General features: G+C 48.8%; 1 protein-coding gene across 2 annotated transcripts; it reads right to left on the bottom strand.

Annotated features, from left to right (window-relative positions):
* Positions 1-599: 599 nt before the first annotated feature.
* On the bottom strand, positions 600-22,037 carry M1AP (meiosis 1 associated protein). Of its 2 annotated transcripts, XM_052665277.1 has the most exons (10): positions 21,923-22,037; positions 17,821-18,113; positions 13,003-13,185; positions 11,491-11,668; positions 6,147-6,320; positions 4,675-4,825; positions 3,441-3,582; positions 2,736-2,942; positions 2,049-2,204; positions 600-1,754 (listed from the first exon to the last, which is right to left on the bottom strand). In XM_052665277.1, exons 2-10 carry the CDS (start codon positions 18,067-18,069, stop codon positions 1,614-1,616), a joined length of 1,581 nt encoding a protein of 526 aa, XP_052521237.1. In that variant the 5' UTR covers positions 18,070-18,113; positions 21,923-22,037; the 3' UTR covers positions 600-1,613. The 2 variants fall into 2 exon arrangements, with proteins under 2 accessions (XP_052521237.1, XP_052521236.1); XM_052665276.1 differs by having other exon boundaries at positions 1,640-2,204.
* Between the last annotated feature and the right edge of the window lie 1,827 nt (positions 22,038-23,864).

Genomic DNA, 23,864 nt, shown 5'->3' with positions numbered 1-23,864 from the left:
TGCCACCTGCCCAGGCATGGGGAGCTGCCAGGGCATGGGAAGCTCAGACGCATGCAGCAGAAACCAGCAGCAAAGGCACAGAGCAAGATGGGGAGTGGTGTGTCTGGGCTTTGTGCTGTGCTTGAGTGAGGCTGTGTGCAGTTGTTGATGGCACAGCTCCCACACGGACACAGAAAGCAGCCTCTGGTTCATCTCAGTCTCGGCAGCAACTGTGTGGTGCCCTTCCTTGGCCTCAACGCTTGGAGGGGTCCTGGTGCCCTCATCTGAGACTCTACAGCACGCATTGTACTGTAGGGATTCAGGTATCAGATGAGAACACTACTACCAGAGGAAAATAGGGTCTTGGCACCTTTTCTTCCGTTGGGTGCTTTACCATCTCAGTGCACATCTCATGAGTGGGTGGAAAACAGGTAGCAATCAGAGCCTGCTCGTGAGCTGTGATCCTGGAACAAACAGCTGGCTCTGTCCTGCCGCTGCAGTCCTTGAGGAAGCACGGTGCTGCACTGCGCCCTTGGTCAGCAGCAGCTGTTTCTCAGGAAACAGAGGTCAGTGCTATGATTGCCACACACTGTAAGCACTGTAGACCACAAGCAGTAAGGTAACATTTAGCAAGAGGACTTTATTTTGAAACAGAACGTTAGAACAAACGACGTGGAACACAGATCCCTGTTTGTGAGCAGTATCCAGGAAGCCCAGTGCTGCTGCCCCACACTGGTTAAGTTGCACTGTCCTCAGCTCCTGCTCTGGCAGCTGTCCTATGGATGCACTGAAAAACTGGGGCTCACTCAGCTCTCTGGAAAGCTGCGGGCCAACTCCCTGTATCTGGGAAGCCTTGCCAAGATGTATCGCCACGCCAGCTTGCAGAACAGTCTCTTTTGTGCAGATGGGCCATAAGATGGTGTGCTTCAAGCAACAACTGGCAGGGAGAAAGGTACTGTTCTGAGGTCCAGCTGCAGTGGGTTACTGCACTGTGCAGGAGTCGGCCAGGACACGGCTGCTAGCCTGGCACTTCTGCAAACTATCCATGAGCTCAGGAGAGGGACACAGACACCACTGTGGAAGTCGGCAAATCAGCACTGGAACAGATAGTGCTGCTGTGGGAGACAGCATTCTCCAAAAGCCCTGTTTTATCCTATTCAGAACACTCTTTGGAACCTTCTGCAGGATGAGGGTGGCTTGACGTTGCTGTACAGCCCAACTTCCCCACCACGCTACCTTGCAGTTTTTCTGCATTCACTGACGGCCATCTGTGGTTTGTGGGCTGCACTCGTCTGTTCTAGAGAACGTAATTTGAGGCTTGTTGGTGATGTGTGCTGAAATATCAGGTGTTGTAGGGAACAGCTGAACAGCAAGAGGCCAAAAACCCTGCATACTGCCACCTGCCCAGGCATGGGGAGCTGCCAGGGCATGGGAAGCTTCACCAGGGAATTGGTGAAGCAAGCTTCCTGCCAACTGATTTAGTGACAAACAAAACCATAAAACGAGGAGCAACAAACAACGGAAAGCACCCATCTGACCTCAGCCAGGCTTCAGTGTCTTGCCTGTCTGCTTCTGGCTCAGAAGCCAAACCATTAACTGCTTGAGACGGGTGTTAGCAGTGCCATGGGGTATCTTCAGTGCAGGGTCTTGTCGTCCTCTTTGGGAAGGAAGGAGAGTGCGCAGGAATCTCTCCTCACTCCTGCTGGTCTGAACAGTTGGGCAGGAGAAGGAGCCATCAGGAGGGGTGCCACTGTGGCTTTGGCTCTGCTCTGATGCTGCAATGCAGGGATGAAATATTAATGTACCTTGTGGAAGGAGGGGTCAGCTTGTCCAACGCTTGGCTGCATGCTGCCTCAGTGTGTTTGCCAGCTGTTTGGCACGCATCTTCTCAACAGCACAAGCTCTACTCACCTCGCCGCTTCTGCAGCTGTAAGTGAATGCTGCCCCTGCCGTATGTGGCCTCCCTGTGCCATCAGGGTATCGGGGAGCTGCCCTCTTCCCCTCTGCAGGAAGCATTTCGGGAGCACAAGACAGAGGCTGTCTGTGGTGGTCAAAGACAAAAGCCGTACCTGCTTTGGCTGATGCCGCTCCGGTCGCTGCTCCCTGGGCTGGGGCTGCTGCCTGTGCAGCGGTCTGTACAGCATACTTTTCAGGTATTTATAGAGGTTGCTTTTCAGGTGTAAGGGATTATAAGTAACTTCCACTTCTAAGCTGTTCAGGGCACTCTGCTCGGACAGAAAAAAGGCAATTAGATGTGCCAAGTGGAGGACTTATTATAATCATTATTAGTGGCTGCCTTTTTTTTTTCTGGGGGAGCATTTTTTGCAGGGATGGCTTTGTTGTTTGGAGGAAAACCATGGAGTATATTGTCTGCTGAAAAGAATTTTTGGAGTGCTACATCATATTCCACCTGTCAGTGGACATTTTCACAGCTGTTCTCTCCTCTGTTCACCTGCTAAGACCTATAGCAAGAGCCCTGCCCTTCCTGACATCACCTGAAGCAGAGGCAGAAAACACAGAAGAACATGTGGATGCACAGCATGAATTGCAGAAGTTTGAATCTATCAGAAGAAACAGAGATACCTTATGTGTTGATTTATCTTGTGTACAAAGGACCTACTGTAGTAAGGGAGATAAATACAACTTCAGTAGCATTTGCATGTTCTGTGCAAGCAGGCTGACTATCAGCCTGACTCCCTGCTTCTATAGCTGGCATTTCTGCCACAGGTTTTTGTGTAGGGTCATCGATGACTTACCTCTATAGCACCCTGTACTCTCTCAGGATGCTCAGCAGAGAGGGCTGGGAAGGCTGATGGCATCAAGAGCTCTCTGGCAGCCACGGGTTTGACAAGCAGAGTGGCAGAGTCAGAAGGGACAATGATGTAGTAGGAATGCACCACAATGTTCCAGCTTGGACAAGTGTTGTGTGGCTCATGTTTGGCCAAAAGCATCCACTTCCTTTTCTAAACAGCAAAAGCCAAAACCAACATGTAAAATGGGTAACAGCTGCTTCCTTCAGCACGTTCACTGTGAGATCACTGCTACTACACAGCCACTGCATGGTGGCTGAGGAAAACCCAACTTTCTTCAATGAATGCAAGACAGTTCTTAAGAAAACATCCACGTTTAATTTAAGACTTGTCAGTAATGGAAAGTCCTCCACATCTCAGAGCCTTGGTTAACTGTTTTTACAGTTAAAAATACTTGCCCAACTCCAGCCCTGATTTTGCACTTTCTAGCCCCATTTCTGATAGGCAAGAGTGCCTGTTTGATGTGTTGCAGGTTCTTTGCCATAGTCATGGTGACTGGAAGGACTTACAGGCCCAACCCTGGCACATGAGATGAAGCCATATATTTTGAACATATTTTCAGGCACAGGCTTGAAAGACCTTACTGGGTTCACACCAACAATTCCTTTCTGTGGCAATCCCTCCCCACGAGACTGCGATTTTTACACTCACCAGAAGACTGTGACATAGAGCATGGAAGCTGTGCTGGTTTAGCTCCAGTTCGTCCCAGTCCAGCTGCCAGCAGCTCGTGGGCTTGATGATGAAAGGCAGTCCGTACAGTACAGACTCACAGACCCCTTCAGACTTCAGAGCTCTATAAACAAACAGCTCGTCTTAAGCACAGCCAGCCTGAAACTGCCAAGACTCCGCAGGGGGGAGATGGGCTCAAGCAGCCATGGTTGTAACAGCTGCAATCCCGCTACAGACAATATCTGTAGCCACAATGAAGCCCATCTGAAGTAGAGAAAAGTCCAGTTGCAGTGGAAAGCCTGCAGGGCTTTGTTGCTGATGGACACTGAGTTTGGCACCCTCCAGCATGCTGCCAGGTTCCACTGTATTTCTTTTGTCAGGAGTATGCCCTGGAGCATATTCAGTCTTCACACTTTTTGAATACAAAGCAGACTAGTAATTTGGCCTCTTGGGCAATAGATCACCCTGGCAGTTATATCTCTCCCTAAGTGATTTTAGCATATTATGGTTTTCCTTCCCTTCAACTGCTCCTGCACACAGCTAGCGTCCCACTTTAAGGTCCCTTCCAACCCAAGCTATTCTGTGATTCTGTGATTCACAACTACTAAGACTCTTCAAACACTGACGAGCTGAGAATCATTTCAGGAACAACCATATAGGAATAAGTTCAAAAATCACACCACATTTTTACTAAAAACAAATCTTCCTGTTATTTTCTGTGCCTACCAGCAGAGCCTGCTGATGGGAAAGGAAGACAAATTCTTATCTGCAGTCCCGCAGAACTGTGAAGCTTTCACTGCTTTTTTGCCTAATAGTCAAGTAAAGAGATCAAGCTCTAGCAGCCAGTTAATTGCTGCAGCCTCTTTTAGGTAGTGCTTTCACTACCTAAAGCATATATGGAACAATGGCCACAACCTGTAGGGCTTCACACTGGAAGGAATCACTGCTGCATGCATATAATCTATGCTTTTAAACTCATAAAGTGCTAGCATTATGGTGACATCTTTTTAGACTTCGCACACCTGTCAGCATGTATGGGATGTGCAAATGCATCCTGCCAAGAGGTACAGCTGCTGGGAATGTTTTAGCCCAGAGTTTTCCTTGCTCTTTGAGTCCCAGGCACTTTATGTTGACATTCCTGACCCCTAGTTGAAATTGCACAGAAAGCATGAACACTGTTATACCAGCATCGAGCAAAAGATGCAACAGCACTTACTTTACAACCTGGAGTTTATACAGCATCGTCGCTGGCCAGGCTGTCACCTGGCAGGGTGAGTTTAAATCAGCTGTTCTCAGGGGGCCATCAGTTGTCCCAGAAAGCAGAGCTGGGTCGAGCAATCTTTCTTGCAAATCACACTTCAGACACACTGGGAGAGGGAGATGGGTTTAGATTGGTGGAAACAGCACAGTGTAGCACACGACATGCTCAAGCCACTTACAAACAATAAGTTAATATTATCTAGCAACTGCAACTATGGAGTAAATAATAAAATCACAAAAATCCCTGTCTGGAAGCGACCCACAAGGACTTTTACTCCAGGCTCCGCTCAGCACTACCTAAAAATCAAGCCATGTCTCCCTGGAAGAACAATGATAAATCCTGTGAAACAAGGCAACACGTTTTGCCACTGGATAAGCTGTCATCACATAGTTTGGGGAGAAATACTCCATGCTGAAGATAGCAACTCTACTGTCACAGGATGTACAGCTGCATATGATTTCTCTGGCCTTCCAAAGAGTTCTTCAGTGTGGGAAGGTGAAAACAACCTGCCGTAACTTGGTTTGTGTCACTAGCTATAACAATTCAGCACATCAAATGTGAAATTGAATGTTACGATGAAGAAACATTCACCTTTCAGAAAGAAAAACCACAATAATGTGTGCTCTGGAGGCCATTATGGTGGCTGCTGCACAAATAAAGTCACACTAAGCCTTCTGACCTGCTTGCTGAGCATGTATCTGCAAGAGCCCCACCACCTCCGTGCTTCTTTTCCAGACCAGAGCCAGCTTGCAGACCATTAGCAGAAAACAAGTGTGCTTCTGCTGCCTGGCAGTGAGAGGCAACACATGAGAGACAGTGGAGCAGCATGGAAGGGCTGCTGGAAGAGCACATGCAGATTGCCACGGCAGCACAATGGTGGCAACGCAGCCAACAAACCCTTATGGGAAGCATCTGTGTCTGCTTACTTACCTGAGGAATTGTTGGGAATTTGGACTTAAAGGGGAAAAAACACACACACACAAAAAACCTCAAACACCAATAGATAAAAATATGTGCAGAGCCCCTTTTAAAAGCAACCTTAATTTAAGTGCTCTGGCACGGTCCCGTATCATCCAGCATAAGGAACATAATTTTAGAGCCATAAAGCTGAGACAGAAGGTCTCTGGCACTCAGTAAGGCCCCTTTTACTTTGACCCAGTGGCCATAAAGTCACATCCTCTCCAAAGCACATGTTTGCTGCAGAATGGAGGTGAATGTAGCATCAACAGTCATGGGACACAGCAACCCTGACACACACAGGTGCCTAAGAGCCTGACGCAACAGAAACTACGGAGAGCTTTCGGTGTCACCCTGAGACCTTACTTGAGTCTAAAAATGAAGAGGAACTTGTCCAGGATGGACCTGGATAATCGTTAAGGTTGTGGGAGTCAGGATCTCTATGCAGACAGGGAGAGAAAATGCCATACTTAGGGTTGGCTTGGGTGCAGTGCCACAGCTGAGGCCTCCAGACGGGAGAAGGAGATGCAGATGTTCCCTCTCTGAGCCACAGTCATGGAGCCACGTTTTAAACAGCATCTCCAAGCTGATGACATTATCCTCTATGGTTTGCAGATCAATGTCCATTCCAAGGATTGCAATATCTGCAGGGAAACACGGGGAAACGCACGCAGACATATTTTCAGTCATAAAAATGAACATTCTTCTGCATTTTGCACTGCACTTTACCCCTCCAGCTCTTCAAATGCCTTCAAACAGAAATCACACAAATCTCAGCACAGCACTGCGACACCTGCCCTCTTAAAGAGCTTTGCTATAAGCTGAAGGTTTGTATAAGAAATCAGAGAAACTGCAAAACAGAAAAGCTACTGTAGTTAGGAATTTTGTAGAGTGACATACTACTCCTCGTAAAGAAGATGAACGGTGCTTTGCAATGCAGACACAACTACATTGCTAAACACCATCAGTACTAGGAGCAGCTAGACACAGAACAGAAGCAAAACTTGACCTGGAACTGAAAGATGTGAAATGAAAGGATGTGGGTCAGTACATTACTGCTGAAGTGCTGCTTGGTAACAGCAATCACAAAGCAGAACGTCTTTGCAGATAAAAATACACAATTCTTCAAAATAAATTCAAAGGAGGTGTTAACAAACAACAACAAAAACCCCATAGCACTCCCACATAATAACCCAAAGTGGTGTCAAAGAAGCTGTCATAAAGTCTGGCATATTCAATTAATTTTAAAAAGATAAAAAGTTGGAAAAAGCGGGAAAAAACAGAGTCTGATAACCAACTTGCAAAACCTGTATGATGTGTCTGTAACACAGCCTTCGTAACCACAGGAGAAACAGCCTGGTAGCATTAATGGTGCACAGAACTGAGGTGTGCAACCAGTATTCCAGGACAAGGAGTGGGTAGCAGGAAAAGCCCTTTGTTGCAAATGTCTATTAGTTCAGCTGACGATTGAAATGCAGCTCTACGTTCATGTGCAGTGGGAAATCTTTTCCTGATGCATTTGTATTTATGGGTTGCAAACATGACACTGTGCATCCTCTCCTGCATTAAAAAAAATGAGATGGAAATTTATTAACCTCCCCTACATAATGAATAGTATAAAATCGATTAAAGGGCTAAAATAATGGCTGTGAAGTAATTCCTCAGCTGTCTGCAAACTGCAACTCGCAGTGTGGCCATGAGATCACGATGGCCAACTCACTGCTTCCCCTTGCAGCCCTGAGGGAGGCACTGGGTTCACGCAGGCTGTACTTCTGCAGCCCCCCCCACGGGAGGTGCCTCACATTGCCTTTGGTGCTGAGAGCTTTTCCTTTTCAAGTCCCAGTCTGGCTGCCCTGGGCTGCAAGGTCTTTTTTATCCTGTAGCAACTCTTGTATAAGTATGTGTCACAGCATCGCAGCATCACAGAACGGCAGGGGTTGGAAGGGAGCTGCAGAGCTCATGGAGTCCAACCCCCTGCCCCAGTTGTTCCTACAGCAGTCGCACAGCTCGGCATCCAGGCAGGTCTGGAACATCTGCAGAGCAGGAGACTCCACCACCTCCATGGACAGCCTGCTGCAGTGAACAGTGGGACAATAGAGACACGTTGGGACCCATAGAGACCCATTGAGAACCATAGAGACACACTGGGACCCATAGAGACACGTTGGGACCCATTGGGACCCATAGAGACACATTGGGATCCATTGGGACCCATAGAGACACGTTGGGACCCATAGAGACACGTTGGGACCCACAGACTCCCCCCCTCCCTGCATCCTGTTCCAGCGCTCCTCCCCTCACTGCACAGCCGTTCCTTCGCACATTGCTGCACAACTTCCTATGCTGCAGTTTCCAGCCGTTTCCCCTTGTCCTGTCTCCATTCACCACTGAACAGAGTCCGGCCTCACCATTCTGCCCCCCACACCTCAGATACTGATAGACCTGGATCAGCTCCCCTCTCAGCCTCCTTCCCTCCATGCTGAACAGCCCCAGTTCACTCAGCCTTTCTCCATAGCAGAGATGCTCCAGGCCCCTCACCATCTTGGTGGCCCTCCGCTGGACTCTTCCCAAGAGATCCCTGTCTGTTTTGTGCTGGGGAGCCCAGAACTGGACGCAGTGCTCCAGATGAGGCCTCAGCAGGGCAGAGCAGAGGGGGAGCATCACCTCCCACCGTGCCTTGTCCCAGTCTTCTCAATGCTTGTGGAAATGCGAGTTGCTCCCTGGAGCAGTGCTGGAGGATACCCCAGGCGGAGCAAATTCCTCACTGTTCTCTGGAGACAGCTGCACGTGAGCAGTTATCACCTGTCAGTCTCTGGCCCGATGGTAGGATTCGAGTTCCAGTTTCCCTGCAGAGTGCACTGATGTGGAACGTGCACTTGGAGAGCCTGCTGGCTGTGCTTCAGCTGTGAGAAATCCAGTTTTCTTAGGCTTCGCTGATGCAGATGGCATCAGCAGCACAGAAGACAAAGCACCTGGAAATTGTGTCATTCAATTTGACAAACAACGTGTACAGGTGACAAGGGGAATTAACCTGTGTTTTGAATGACGGTGTTTTGGGGCTGGTAAATATTCTAGTTCTTTACTCAGTAAATATAAATATATATACATATATTACATTTCTCTAATGCATATGTAGCCACTTACACATCTTAAGTTAGCACAATAGGTGGCAACTGGAAAAATAAATTCATTGGATTCACTGTGTCTGCAGGAAGATTGGGGTGGGATGCTGACCCCTATGTGTGATGGCTGCAGAAATCCTCGAACGCTGGGTATGCAGCACCATTTATTGGCCAGCTGTCTGCAGAGAGCAGATAAAAAAGGTTCCTGGCCCTTGCAGAAGATGGACTGTGTTCATAAAAAGGTATCGGTGCTTTAGCTTCAGTGCTTGTTTCTTGCTTTCTCAAAAGACAGAGCCAGCATCTCATAAATATTAGCTGCCATTTGCAAATGGTTTGGCAACATCCAGACGCTTTAAGTGTTCATAATGGGGTGGAGGAAAGAAAGACACAGCAGTAATTCTCGTCTTATCCATTAGAGATCAGTTCACTGCATCCCACTGATTACAGCCACACTCTACTCCCATTGCAAAAGCCTTATGTATTGGTCTCTTTGGGGGATTTATAGTCTTTGTTCCAGTCTGCAGTCTGCTAAGCCCTAATGTTCTATCACTGAAGAAACACCATCGGTTTAATCGCCGTCCCACAGAATATTTGCTGTTCGGAAAACCCAATCCTTACTTCTTGTCAGATGGTCTTCATGTAGAATTGCTACGTTCTGTATCTCTGTTTATTTTTTCACTCCAGATATTGAAAAGGGCTGCACAAGTTCACTTTCAGAAACAAAGTGGGAGTTTGCATGCTAGAGCGTGGTCAAGAGGCAAAGAACATCTCATTTTTTGGTGACTCCTTTTTCAAGGTCTCCCTGCACAGCTCCATGCAGCATCAGCACATTGCAGAGCCCTGCCAATAATGCACCTCACCTAAGAAGTCAGCATCTGCAGCCACCTGAAATGATCCCTTCTGTCCATATGGACTGGAGCAGTGTTTGCTAAGAACACCTCAGCCTCAGAGCTGTGGGCTCTTCAGAACCATTTTGTAACTCACAGTTCTGGTGCCCTTGGGGCTCAGACATACTGAAGTAATTGTAAAGCCATGTCAGAGTGACAGAGCCTTGGTCCTCTTCCTTGTGACCCAGAGGTGGTGGTGCTGATCAGGTAAAACAGACCTGCCCTTCTGGCAGCAATGAGGAGAGCTCTCTCCAAAGCCCCTGGTCCAAGCAGGCAGCCTAGAATAAGCAGCTCAGCCTCTCTGATGGAGTCCTTCCTTTCCAGGAAGAAAGATTTCAGCAGGTAGGAAAAAGCGTGCTGTGTGTCTCAGAACTTGGTGTGATAAAGCTCAGTACTGGATTAGGTCTAGCCAGCAGGCTAGTGGGAAGCAGAGGTGGCACAGAGCAATCGTTGCCTGTGGCAAAATGCAGCTGGTATGTGCTATGAGGAGGGAAAAGCAGCAAAGCTCCTGCTATTCAGGAGTTACTTTATCAGCCTCGAGAAAGAGCTGAAGTAACTGAAGAGATTTGAAAGTTAGATAAAAAGCAATATAGAAAATAAAAGTGGCACTGTATGCACTGTACAGGTTTCTGCCAGTTAACTGCTGCAGTACAGGACTTCTGGGTACCACCTCACAGGTTTATGGAGCTCAGCATCATTTGCTGTACAAGAAAAGGCTCATAACAGCACCTCATAGTAATTTCTTGCTTTGAATTTCTCATTACTATAGCTTAAATTCTTTCTGCTGAAAACTCTCAGATTAGTGGAAGCATTCTATAAAGATACAGCCAGGAAAAACAGCACCTAGGGCCTGAGGTGAACTACCTCTTTCATTAATGAAACACGGGGTCGTGTATGCAGTGGGCAGCACCAAAAGGAATCTGTGACCTGCCTCAAACAGTCCCAACCCCTGCTCTGCCATGAGACCAGAAATGTGCCACTGCAACCTGGAAAGAACAGCTAGAGGCAGTCAAGGCAGCAACATCCAGCACTGCTTATCGCTGCATAGAAAAGTGCTGCCATTGCTGGTAACTGGCCATGCTCTAACTCTGCAAGGCACCAGGCCCAGGTTTATGGAGCTTGTTATCAACCTGCTGTGAGAACCTGCTGTGTGAATCAAGGCTTGCTGGTCTGGACTTTAAGTGTGAATTAGCAGCAATGGCCTTAAAATGGAGACCTGGACTGAGAAATAGAAGCTGCTGGCTATAAGGAACTCGCTGATGAGTGCTTTCACTGTTTACTCAACAAGTATAACCTTAAGAGCCTGGGAAAAGCTGCCTTAAGCATTGGAAAAAAAAAAAGGGAAAAAAAAAAAAAGCAGCAGCAAAGCAAAGACAACAGCGACAAAAAAAGCTGATCAACAGTACATTACTTGATGTGGTTTGGAAATGTAACTCCTGCAGGCATACTGGAGTATGCAGTCTGGGGGCAGAACCTGAAGGTTAATGCTCAGCAGTAGGAGTGTCTCAGCCTGTGCTGTTCTCACAAATTCTGCACTTACTCTCTTTAATTCCTCAATAAAGCTCTGCTGCAGAGGAAGTCAATTTTTAGTAAAACCTAGAGAAGAGCTGCATGCAATCTACATGCTAAGTCTACCCAAATGCAAGAAGGCACCTTGAGAAATGCTGTGGTACAAATTTATTGTTGTTCTCCAGTCTCAGCAGCTCCCACTTGAGTGACACCGAATGGCACAAAGGCAGATGGTAGGTATTGGACAAAGGCAAGGAGCAGTGCTGTCCAAAGCCATGAGTTTTGCAAGTACTCACCACTGCTGCTGGGCTCTTCTGCTGGCATGCACTGTTCCACGTCCTCTGGCTCCAAAAAGTCTCTCTTCAAAACCTCAATGACTTGTATTCTTCTGAGACTCACAAGGTCTACATCTTTTAGCTTCCTTTCCAGCTGCTCAACAATTTCTTTACCTGACTGGCTCGTCAAAATTGTGATCTGAAACACAAATCACAGTGCAACAGCTGCCTCTGACTCTACTCCTCCGTTGGTAAGCAATGATGTTGGGCTGCCTCCTGTTTGAATAAGGTGCCAATTCGATGGAAGAAGCATATAATCTATTTGTAAAGAAGACCGAAACACGTGGCTTTTTTAGCCTTAGCTCTTGTGAGAGCTGCATGTAAAGGGCAATGAGAGAGACAATGTATGCATGGGAGGGCTTCTCCCTAAGCTATCCTGAGGGAAAGCACCACTTCCCATTACAGCACCAATCCATAGTTCAAGTAGATCAAATCTGGCTGTCTAACTTAAAGGCTGAATAGGAATATAGATGTGTATAGCAATACTAAAACGTGTTTCCATAGCAAAGAACATCTTCTCTTTTCAAATGCATCTCTGGTGTTTGGCTCTGAAGTACTGAAAGAGAAGAAAGATGGTGGTCTCCTTTTGGGATATACTGAATATGGTTAACAGGGACTGTCCTTGAAGTGGAGGGAAGCTGAACTGTCTACAAGAGACCACTGTCTTCTGCTGAGCTACAGACAAACCATTTGTTACACTAATACACCTTTATCTAATTAAAACCATGGATGCATTTCATCTGCAGACTATCACATCCCCTTTGCCCTTTTCAGAACCTGAGACACATAAGCAAAGGCCAGTGAGAGGCCAGGAGAAATACGTCCCTCAAAAAAAGCTACTGTGACTTCACATTACTACGCTTCCTCAAAATAATCTCTTAATGCTAGTATACTTCTCAACCTGACAAAAAAAACAAACCAAAGTCTGCTGGGGACTTGAAAAAAGCTTTCCATCCTAATGCAGCCCATGTTTCCTGTCCCCATTGCTGTGGCTTCACTGATGCTCCTGCTTTTGTCCTTCTGAAGTCATGAGACTTCCATCCCATCTTCCATGAGACTCCCTCTGTTTACAAGCAACAAATCTAGGAGGGCATCTTTCCTGCTCAGCTCTCCTGGCGCCTGTACCAGAGACAGCTTGTTGTCAATGTACCGATGTGTACGAACACCCGAAAGGAGGGTGCAAAGAGGATGGAGTCAGGCACTTGTCAGTGGTGCCCAGTGCCAGGACAAGAGGAAACAGACAGAAACTGGAATACAAGATGTTTCCTCTAAGCATCAGAAAGCACTTCTTTACTGTGCAGGTGATGGGGCACTGGCACTGTGCTTTAAAGCCTCCCTCTGCATGTGGGTCCTGGGTGCCCCTGCTCCAGCACAGGAGATGGACTAAACAACCTCCAGAGGTGCCTTTCAACCTCAACCATCCCACGATAGGCCGAAAGGAAAATCACCACCATCTTCCCAATGTTGTCTTACCTCAACAGAGCTATTTGCTGAGCCTCCTGCTGCTGTGTGCCTGCTGTATTGTTTGAACTGCTGCAATCCATCCTGCACGGCCTGTACCACTCCCTGTCCCCCCTGTGGGAAGCAGCCTTCTCTTGACAGTGAGCGGAGCTCTGAAATACAGGCTTGAACTCGTGCAAAGTTCTCCTTCAAGTGCTGCAAAACAAAACTCAGTGACATCGGAAGACTGGAAATGTCAAAGTTAACATATGAACTGTTTTTCCATGAGGTGCAAAGAAGCCTTTTGCATTACCAGCAGTGAGATGAGACTGGGGTCAGGAGTTTTGTACTTCAACGTGGCTTTGTAAAGCCACGAACAGTGATGTGAATCTAAACCAGCTGACTGCAGCAGCACGCATGAATGTTCCCCACATTATCAGCTGTCTGCGTTGCCCACTGCGAGCCAAAATGCTGGAATTCTGGCCCTCTCCTCTGACTGGATAATACAGAGGCAGAACTTGCAATGATGAATGTGAGCACAGAAACACCTGGGTAGTCTGGTAACCCCTGACAGTTACAACAGGTCACCACTGCCATATCCATAGTCCTTGCTATATCCATAGTCCTTGCCATATCCATAGTCCTTCACTCTGGCCCTCTGGGACCTGCACACAAATGCTTGGGGTCAGACTGCACCAACATGCTCAGGAGGTGGCTCCACACACCGTGGGTAGCAAGTCCAGAGCTGACACCAACGGGAACAGCCTCAAATATGTCCTTTATCATTCTTATGGTATCATTCTACACAGCAGCTGTGTGAGGGGAAAGAACTGCAGAAAGCGATGGGGCTTTTCCACAGGACTTCTTCTCTTGGGAATGCACGACTGGGCTGCTGGTATGACCCAGTAAGACATGTGTTAAGCTTTCCTAATTCTGTATCTGCACATGCACCACAATAATGCAAATCATTTTTCCCAAAAGATTCCCAAAAGAGCAAATCATAGAATCATAGAATAATTTGGGTTGGAAGGGACTGTAAGATCATGTAGTTCCAACCCCATTGCAATTGGCAGGGACTGACCAGGCTGCCCACAGCCCCATCCAGCCTGGCCTTGAATGCCTACAGGAAGGGGCAGCCACAACCTTCCATCAAATGTTGATGGAAGGTCCTGATTTAAAAAGGAGCTACCAGAACAAGTGTTAGAAGACAAAATATATCCCAGAGTCGTCATTTGTAAATGTTTGATTCCTTCAAGCTGCTGCACCAGGGTCAGCTGGTCAGACTCCTAATGGAAGATGAACATCATGCATGCACAGATTATAAACCTCATGGCTCCACTATGCTTCCTGTCGTTTTTGTGTACTGGAGAATACTGGGCCATATTTTCTGCCTGACTTAAATTACCTTTAGGCCATGTCTGCCAAAGCCTTATCTCACATATCACGGTGAAGAATGATAACGAATGATAGCAAAACTATTTGTAGCAATACAAAGCACTGCTGCTAGAAGTCACGTTCATTCAGCAGCTCCTGAGCATTATGGCTTACAGCACGGCCTCTCAGGATGTGCAATGCACCACGTGGGCAAAGGTGTGATCATAGGCAGCTCAGAGGGCTCTGCAAACAGGGTGGAGCAGAAAGGTGGGGCGACCCAAACCTCTCTTTGGAAAGGTGATGAGCAGGTTTAAAGCGAGTCACCACGCTTTGTACTGGCTGTACTCTAAATGCAGTAAATGCCTGAAGCATTATCTCAGCTCTTCTGTGGGCTGGTAACCATGGGTACAAGCACAGAACAGGGAGCCACAACGCCCTTCACAGCGCTGCAACAAAATTCCCTGCAGTTCAGATGCCTGCCCTGCCACCCTGGGAGGCGGCTGCAGCTCACAAAGAAGAGAAGCTGTCTCAGCTCCAGTATTGCTCCTGACTGTGTCAGAGCAGGGCTCAGCTGCTGGGCAGCCAAAGTCCACATAACTTGACTCCCTGACACCCGCAGAGCTGCATTTTTTCTGCATCTGCACATTACTTCAAATGTGAACTTGGGCAGGTGTAAGCAAGCTGCAGTTTCAACTCTGGAACATGCCTGGGACATAAGCTTGCAAACACCAACTGGGATGGCTAACTCCATTCTAACTACACCCCTCTTCCAGACAAATGACACTCAGCTCAGTGCCAAAGGCTCTGAGATGTGTCTTGCCATGTGATATTGCCCCTTTGTTACACAACTCCAAAGACTCCCAGTTTCACAATGTGCAGCAAAACATCTTCATCTGCATCACTGTGCTACTTCCAGAAAAAAGTGCCAAAACCAGGGAACACACCTGGCTGCAAGCCAGGGGAGCACTTCCTCCCATCTCCCTTCACACGTCATACCCTCACTCGCTTCACCTTCTTAATCTGACTGTCCTGCAGTGGATGTCCTTCTCTTGTTTCTTTTCCAGTACTTTCAGTGATGCTCTGGATGCAGTGCTGGTCTGCTGCCCGCCTTCTGGGAAAACTGTGGGAACAGCACCCATCGGGTGGAGGTGCTCCCAGTCCTTACTGACTTGTACATCTAACATTTCTGTCCCTTTAATGATCACTTCCCCACATGCCAACATCTGCTGTCCTCCGTGGTATTTACTTTAGTTCTGGTCTTTCTCCCTTTGGCATCACCTCCCCCTTCCCAGGGACTTGGTGGCGTCTGGCTTCTTCAGGTGAACAGTAGGAACACGTGCCTTAAGGGCACTCCCAGGTAAGACCAAGAAAAGGGCAACCATGTCTGACACTTCCTTATGTCCTCTCCCAGCCTCTATTTTCAGCTCTGGAGGTTTTCTGACCTCATAAGATTTGCCTAATAAGCAACCTTCGACATAGCTCTATCTTGGTTTCTCATTGAGAACAAGCAAGCTGTTCTCTAGCTAGATCAGAAAATCATCAGCAGTACATGTTGTTGGCAGTACAGAAAAAGCAATGGAGCCTCAGTATTTCTAGATGAGGGTGAAATGCAACAGATATTTAGCAGACAGATACAAATCTGCTCCTGTTATCAGAGGCTGCAGAGGAACAGATTATTAACAAAAACAGATCCATCAAAGAGAGCCATCCTACTGTACTTTACTGTCCTAAATACAAAAAAGACAGGGGTCTCCTGGGTCCAGCAGGGGGCCACACAGATGACAAAGGGCCTGGAGCATCTCCCTGCGAGGAAAGGCTGAGCGAGCTGGGTCTGCTCAGCCCTGAGAAAAGAAGGCTCGGGGATGATCTTATTAACATCTATGAGCATTTTAAGTGTGGGAGTCAAAGGGATGTGGCTAACCTCTTTCAGCAGTCTGTGGGGACAGGACAAGGGGAAACAGCCATTATCTGGAGCACAGGAAGTTCTGCACCAACATAAGAAGGAACTTCTTCCCAGTGAGGACGACGGAGCACTGGAACAGGCTGCCCAGGGAGGCTGTGGGTTCTCCTTCTCCAGAGAATTCAAGACCCGAGAGATAGCTCAGCAGGCAGAACTAAGCAAAGCTGGGGAGAAGGGAGCAGGATTTCCTCCTGCAGTCATAGAGTCCATGCCTGGAGCCACGGGGTCCCGCTCCTACCAGTGGTGTGCAGCACTGCTCAGGTCTTTGGCTGAGAACTGCCTGCACCACAGCACAAACTTTGCCAGCAAGTCTCAGAGGAACACAACATGATGGCAAAAGAGTTGATGGTGTTACCAACCAAGCAGGAAGAGGCATTTTCAGCACTGCTGAGGATGGTACTGAAATGTAGCATGAAATCTCAGTGACCACATTCTGAATCGACTTCGAAGAAGCCAGAAGAGTGAATACAGATAAGAGGGCTTGGGAGTTAAGGGGCTGTAAAAATGTGTCACACTTATATTTTGCTCGCTTCCATTTTCCAGTTAGAAGATTACAAGGAAAGCTATTTGAGGAAGAAAGAATATGGTACAAGCAGGTTCTTCAATCTAACCAAAAGAGGAAATACATGAACAAACCCCTGGAAGCAAAAGCCAATAAATGCAAATTAGTTACCAGGTGCAAGTTTCACAGTGACAACGATTAACTAACGGGAGAAATAATTAACAGAAGTAGCGCATTCTCCATCTTGTGATCTGCATCAACGACCTGAATGTAGGGACAGGGTTCACCTCCAGCAAGTTTGCTGGTGGCACAGAGCTGAGGGAAGCGGCCAGCACACCAGAAGGCCATGCTGACATTCAGTGAGACCTGGGCAGGCTGCGAGTTGGGTGGAGAGGAACCTGCTGGGGTTCAACATAGGCAGCGCAGGGCCCTGCACCCGTGGAGGAGCAGTCACAGAGCCTGCAGGCTGGGAATGGGCTGCTGGAGAGGAGCTCTGCGGAGAAGAACCTGAGGGTCTTGATGGCCAAAAGCTGACCACGAGCCAGCAGTGTCTCCTGGTGGACACGAAGGCCAATCGGACGCTGGGGTGCATGCACAGAGTGTGGCAGCAGGGCAGGGAGGTGCTCGGCCCCTCTGCTCTGCCATGGGGACACCACATCTGCAGTACTGGGAGCTGCTTCATTGGGGTGGGTGAACTGAGGAAGCTCCAGAGGAGCCTCGCAGCCCCCACGGTTGTGTGACCGTGTAACTCTTGGAGAAGTACAGCAGTATAGAAGGGAACAGTACAAAAACTCATTTATGCACAAGGGCAGCTTCACGGATTGAAAACATGAGACTCCAACTTACAAACATCATTCTTTCAGAAAATTGACCTCTTCCATTAAGTCTATGAAGCTTTGCTCTTTGAGAATAATCAATTATTTAGACACAAATGAGCAGTAAATCAGAACTTCCTTCACCGAACTGCACTGCACTCATGTTTGTGAGATCCCGAGAGACGTAATTTCACACGTACCACAAAGGGAAGCAAACACTCCTGCTGGTTCTGCACCAGATAGAGGCTCAGCAAGGGAATGCGGCAGGGACCCGTCAGACTGCATGCCAAACACAGAGAGTTTTCCAGGGCTTCGGAGAGCACGGAGCAAGTGTTGGCCCAGGAAGGTGACGTGACGTCCACAACGAGGATCCGCGACGGCTGCTGGCTGCACGCTTTAGGAGCTGGAAACGTCCTCCGTGTTTCTGAGAGTAACCTTCTGGAATTCATGGCTTCTGTGCGCCGGCAGTGGATGAGCACTTATCCCTCAGCATCTGAGCAGAAAAAACAAACCATAGCAAAGAGTGAGACTTCCCATTCGCCAGAAAGTGACCTGAGATCACAGCAGACAGCGGCGAATTGCGCTTTTGTGCCTTTCGTCACAGCATTTGTCCGCAATATAAACCCACACAAAGGAAAAGGAACGTGCGTAAAGTCAGGAAACAAAAGGGCTCAACTAGAAAATAAAGAAGCACAGAAAATATGCAGATGTAATGGAAGCAGTCAAAAACATTGCTAGCAGAGCTCCCCCGGCCCGTGGGTGAGCTGTGTGACACCATCCCTGCGGAAAGGGACCTGGGTGTCCTGGTGGATGACAGGTTGGCCATGAGCCAGCAGTGTGCCCTTGTGGCCAAAAAGGCCAATGGCATCCTGGGGTGCATTAAAAAGAGCGTGGCCAGCAGGTCGAAGGAAGTGATCCTCCTCCTCTACTCTGCCCCGGTAAGGCCTCACCTGGAGCACTGCGTCCAGTTCTGGGCTCCCCAGCACAAAACAGACAGGGAGCTCTTGGAAAGAGTCCAGCGGAGGGCCAAAAGATGGTGAAGGGCCTGGAGCATCTCTGCTATGGGGAAAGGCTGAGTGAGCTGGGTCTGTTCAGCCTTGAGAAAAGGAGACTGAGAGGGGACCTGATCCAGGTCTATAAATATCTGAGGTGTGGGGGGCAGAATGGCGAGGCCAGACTGTTTTCAGTGGTGAGTGGAGACAGGACAAGGGGAAACAGCTGGAAACTGCAGCATAGGAAGTTGTGCAGCAATGTGCGAAGGAACGGCTGTGCAGTGAGGTGACGGAGCACTGGAACAGGCTGCCCAGGGAGGTGGTGGAGTCTCCTGCTCTGGAGATGTTCAAGACCTGCCTGGATGTCGACCTGCTGTAGGGAACCTGCTTTGGCAGGGGGTTGGACTCGAGGAGCTCTGGAGGTCCCTTCCAACCCCTACAATTCTGTGATGCTGTGATTCTGTGATCCCCCCGCACAGCTCAGGTTCATGGCAGGAAATCTCCAGCACAGCAGTGCTCTCCAGAAGCTGCTGAGTAAAACTCGGAACTTGCTGCTCCCGTTTCTGCAGTGGCTGTATAACTGCCCATACATTTCAATATGAATTAGGACAAATTCCTCATTCTCGTGGCTGCGTAACCCCCCAGAAGGTTCTCCAAATCTTGAAACTGCCCCTCGTGTGCATGGCAAGGCTCTGGTCAGAACCCAGGGCTGTGTGTATGGCTCCTAACTGGTGTGCTGTATTCAGCCACGACGTGCAGCTCTCCTCTGTTTGCCAAGGAGAAAAGCTGCGATCTCTGACTGCCCCCAGAACTTCACAGTAAGAACTTCTACAGGCCTTGAAAACAGCAAGAAATGCATTTCCATCTGACTGAGGCGTCATCAGAACAACAACTGGATCTCTGGGCTGCTTGTCAGTGATGGCAAAACAGAGAGGTCACCAATTTCATTTAAAAACTGGGGCTAACAATTCAGAACTGGTGGAAATGTTCTCTCTTTCGCGTGCAAATGTGCACATGTTGCTGTGACTGGTGATCTGACACAACATACTGGAAAGTGAAAAGCTGTTGGACACAACTCCAATCACTGTCTCTCCTGCAGCTCTGCATTATGCTGTAGAGTTTACTAAATTACCTCCCTAATTCTGGAAAAACATTTGGCTGTCTGTGTTTTTTTTGTGTGAAGATTTGTGCCTCTGCAAACCACCAGCGCCTCCTCAAACAACGAAACAAAGCTCAAACCACAGTCACAAACGCACAAAAGTTGGCGCTTCGGTTTGCCTTCATTTCAGACGGAGAACGGAGCCTCGATGCAGAAAAACGCTCCATTTTCCTGGCTGGAAACGAAGTCTCTCATTCTCAACAACCTCACAGCACTGCGCTTGTTTTAATCCGCCCCAGTTAAATGGGCTCTCGGCAGCTGCAGGCTTTGTCAGCTGAAAGAGCTGCGTCTCTTCACGCCGCGCCGCCTCAGTCTCTGCTGGCGCTGCTCCCAGCGCTACGTGCAGCTCTGCGCAGCGCCTGACGCGCAGTGGGAGCTGCCATCGCTCACAGCTCTGCTCTGCTGGGCCGCGCTGGGCTGGGGAATGGAAGAACTCTGCACAACAGCCTGCAGTTCGTGGCAAAACATCATTGAAGTAGCAAATAATGGACAGGGAGCTGCGCCGAAGGCACTGCGCCGTGATTCGGTGTGCTGAGTGACAAGCGCTACCTCCAGCATCTGCTGTGACGTCAACTTACTGCTTAATGAAACAGAGCTCATTAACTGCCACGGCTAATTGCTGAGGTTAATGCACATTCCGCTCAATGCAGGCATACGTTTTTCAAGGGCAGAAAGAAAATCGTGCCACGTTGGGAGAGCTGTGGTTACTGACAACACTCTGTTGTTGCGCATCATCCCGTGGGCCACGTTTGCTTCACTCATGCAAAACTGTCAAGCAATATCCAAGCCCACAAGAGCGTGAGTGGGAGCACTCGAGATTGCAGAACATGAAAAGGATCAATCTCAGTCTTCTTTCTAAGGTATAAGGAAGTAAAATGCTTGGATTTGCTTTATTCTACATGGGAAGGAAAACCCCACAGAAATGTGAATGAGTTGAAGTGAATAATGGCATAAAGGGTAATGAAGCTCTGACAGTGGTCTGTTTACAGAGAAGCAGACACTGAAACCAAGAAAACCTCAGAATGTGATACTAATGAGTACAAACTGTTGGCAAGGACAAACATAGAGAGTGGAGAACAGAAGGCACCAACAGTGTCAGCCAACAGGTCTAAGAAACATAAAAACTTCCCTACGCTGCAACAGAAGAAAAGACAAACTGGAAGTAGTATACATCTGGTATTAATTTATAAGCATAATATTTGATTTAACTAAACAGGAAAAGTGTTCAGTCAATATTTTGATGTGCATTTAGAAAAATGTACTGATGACTAATTAGCCTTTCTGCCATTCGTGGCTACAGAGGACACTAAAGTGCAGCTGCAGTTTATCTGCCATGCCTGGACAGGAAGACATTCACTTAATACGGTTCTACTTGTACTTAATGGTCTTTTCCCACCATGATGATTCTGTGGTTCTATTTAAAAAGGTCAGCACGAACAGAAGGACAAAAGCAAAATACAGGAAGAGTTAGCAAATAGTCAAGCTGCTGAAATTATTCAAGATCCCATGTATCAGGAGAACACCATCACAGAATGCCCTGGGTTGAAGAAGACCACAATGCTCACCTCGTTCCAACCCCCTGCTGTGTGCAGGGTCACCAAGGGACACACAGGGATACATAGATCCCCATAGAGACCCATGGATCCCCCCACAGGGATACATAGGGACCCACAGATCCCCTCAGAGACCCATACAGACCCAGAGATCCCCATGCAGATCCATAGAGATCCACTGAACCACAGAACGGCTTGGGTTGAAAAGAACCACAGTGCTCATTCCAACCAGCAGCCCAGGCTGCCCAGAGCCACATCCAGCCTGGCCTCGAATGCCTGCAGGGACGGAGCATCCACAGCCTCCTTGGGCAGCCTGTTCCAGTGCCTCACCACCCTCTGGGGGAAAAACTGCCTCCTGATATCCAACCTAAACTCCCCTGGCTCAGTTTAAGACCGTTCCCCCTTGCCCCACCACCATCCCAACGCCCGGCCGCGGGCAGTGGGGGCAGCAGGGAGGGCGGGGACTCGGGGGGCTGTGGGGACTCGCCACGCGCTGGGCGCCACACGGAGCCGGCCTGTGGCAGCAGTGTGAGGCGCTGAGCCGGGTCAGCACGCCGGGCTGGGGCACAGGAGCCCCGCGCGGAGCTCCGTAGGATACCTGCACCGCCGTCCTGCGAGCGCAGCGGGCGGCTCTCGGTGCTCATTGCGTCCGGAGCTGTGCCGCCGGGCTGGGCCAGAGCGCACACGGCGCCCGCTACGCACACTGCGCTCATAGCGCCCGCTGCGCAAACTGCGCCCGGTACGCACACTGCGCTCATAGCGCACACTGCGCCCGCTACGCACACTGCGCTCATAGCGCACGCTGCGCAAACTGCGGCCGCTACGCTCACTGCGCTCATAGCGCACACTGCGCTCATAGCGCACACTGCGCTCATAGCGCACACTGCGCTCATAGCGCACACTGCGCTCATAGCGCACACTGCGCTCATAGCGCACACTGCGCCGGTTGCGTACAGCTCCGCACGGTGCGTGTGAGCAGACCGGCAGTTGTGCGTTACGGAGCGGCTGTTCTGTTCGTCTCTTTTCCCCCGTTAGGAAATGCGTGTTGAATGGAACATACACGCTTTGTTCAGAAGGAGTTTCAGTCTAAGAATGCTGGAGACAGCGTGAATCAGACTGAAGAAGAGCAGATCGATGACTGGAAGCTGCTTGATCATTAAAATGATTTAACTGCTGAAGTTAAATCAGTTCTTCAGGGAACGCCTGCTGGAGTCTCTGAATCTGAGCTGCTACCACTAGTGAAGCTGCGTTGTTATTTAGATTTATTACAGGCTGGTAGTTTCCTTGGTCATCCTTTTTACACGTATTAAAAATGGCTCCAATGTCTGGCTTCTGCTCTCTGGGAACTTCACCCGATTGTCACTTTTCAAATATCATTGAGAGCAGCTTGGTGACAACATCAGCGAAATCCCCCAGGACTCTGTGTTGTATCTCGTAGGGACACACAGACTTGTGGACGTTCAGGTTCCTCAGAAGGTCCTGCAGCTGTGTGTTCCACAGAAGGTCCACACTGTGTGTGTGGGGAGGTATTGCAACCCCAACCCCTTCTTAGCAAACATAACATTTGAGGGCTATGCGACGAGCAGTTAACAGAGAAGACAGAGGTGAAGAAGTTGCTGCGTCCCACAGACTCTGTGTCTGCTGTTAGCAGCTAGAGCGCTGCCAGCAAGCAGCAGTGTGCACAGCACACAGCCACGCTGCTCTGAGAAAGGAGCATTACACAGAATCACAGAATCACAGAATTGTAGGGGTTGGAAGGGACCTCCAGAGCTCATCGAGTCCAACCCCCTGCCAAAGCAGGTTCCCTACAGCAGGTCGCACAGGTAGGCATCCAGGCAGGTCTTGAACATCTCCAGAGCAGGAGACTCCACCACCTCCCTGGGCAGCCTGTTCCAGTGCTCCGTCACCTCACTGTAAAGAAGTTCTTGTGCATGTTTGTGCGGAACTTCCTATGCTGCATTACAGTGCATGCCTGCAAAAGAGGCACCACCTCCAGGGCTCACGAGTGGGAAATGCACTGCTGGGAGCGCAGCAGACTGAGCGGAGGCCAGTGGCACTCAGCACAGAGAGCTCCTGGCCTCGGGGCTCAGCTGCTCTGACTTGCTGGAAAATATTCCCCCAGACTTAGTTTTGCTCCCAGTAAGTTGGTACCCTGTTCCACTTACTTAGTGTGCGTCCCGAGAAGGATGGTTGAAGAAGAGACAAAATCTGAAGCATTAAAAAAAAAAAAAAAAAAAAAAAGAGCAGAAAAGAAAACCCACACCAACGTGCATTGACCCCATGAGGGCAGCAGATCGAATGGTGAAAAGTTTGAGAACTCTTTTGTTGTTTGCTTGTGGTTCCATTGGTCACGAACTTGCACACCTTGATTTCTCACACTTCGGATGCTGTAGCAGAGGGTGGAGGTGATTTCAGAGCAGGAAATGTACTCCGGCCGCTTGTTTGTTGGCTGATGGAAGCCCCCTCTGTCGCTTGGCTGATGATTATTTCACAAAAAAGCAACAGCGTCACTGATGCAGCGGTGCCTTTGCTCATTCAAG

Source organism: Tympanuchus pallidicinctus, unplaced genomic scaffold (assembly GCF_026119805.1).
Source record: "Tympanuchus pallidicinctus isolate F22 unplaced genomic scaffold, pur_lepc_1.0 scaffold64, whole genome shotgun sequence".
In the NCBI taxonomy this organism is placed as follows: domain Eukaryota; kingdom Metazoa; phylum Chordata; class Aves; order Galliformes; family Phasianidae; genus Tympanuchus; species Tympanuchus pallidicinctus.
Note: the sequence above shows the minus strand (reverse complement) of the source record. Positions and strands in the feature narration are given on the sequence as shown.

Bases quoted from the DNA above. Each gene is read 5' to 3' on its own strand.
- M1AP (XM_052665276.1), bottom strand. From the start codon at position 18,069: ATGAATTCCAGAAGGTTACTCTCAGAAACACGGAGGACGTTTCCAGCT. The intron at 13,186-17,820 runs GTACGTGTGAAA...TTTGTTTTGCAG, and splicing joins AGTGTTTGCTTCCCTTTGTG to CACTTGAAGGAGAACTTTGC. The intron at 6,321-11,490 runs GTGAGTACTTGC...GTTTCCCTGCAG, and splicing joins AGAAGAGCCCAGCAGCAGTG to ATATTGCAATCCTTGGAATG.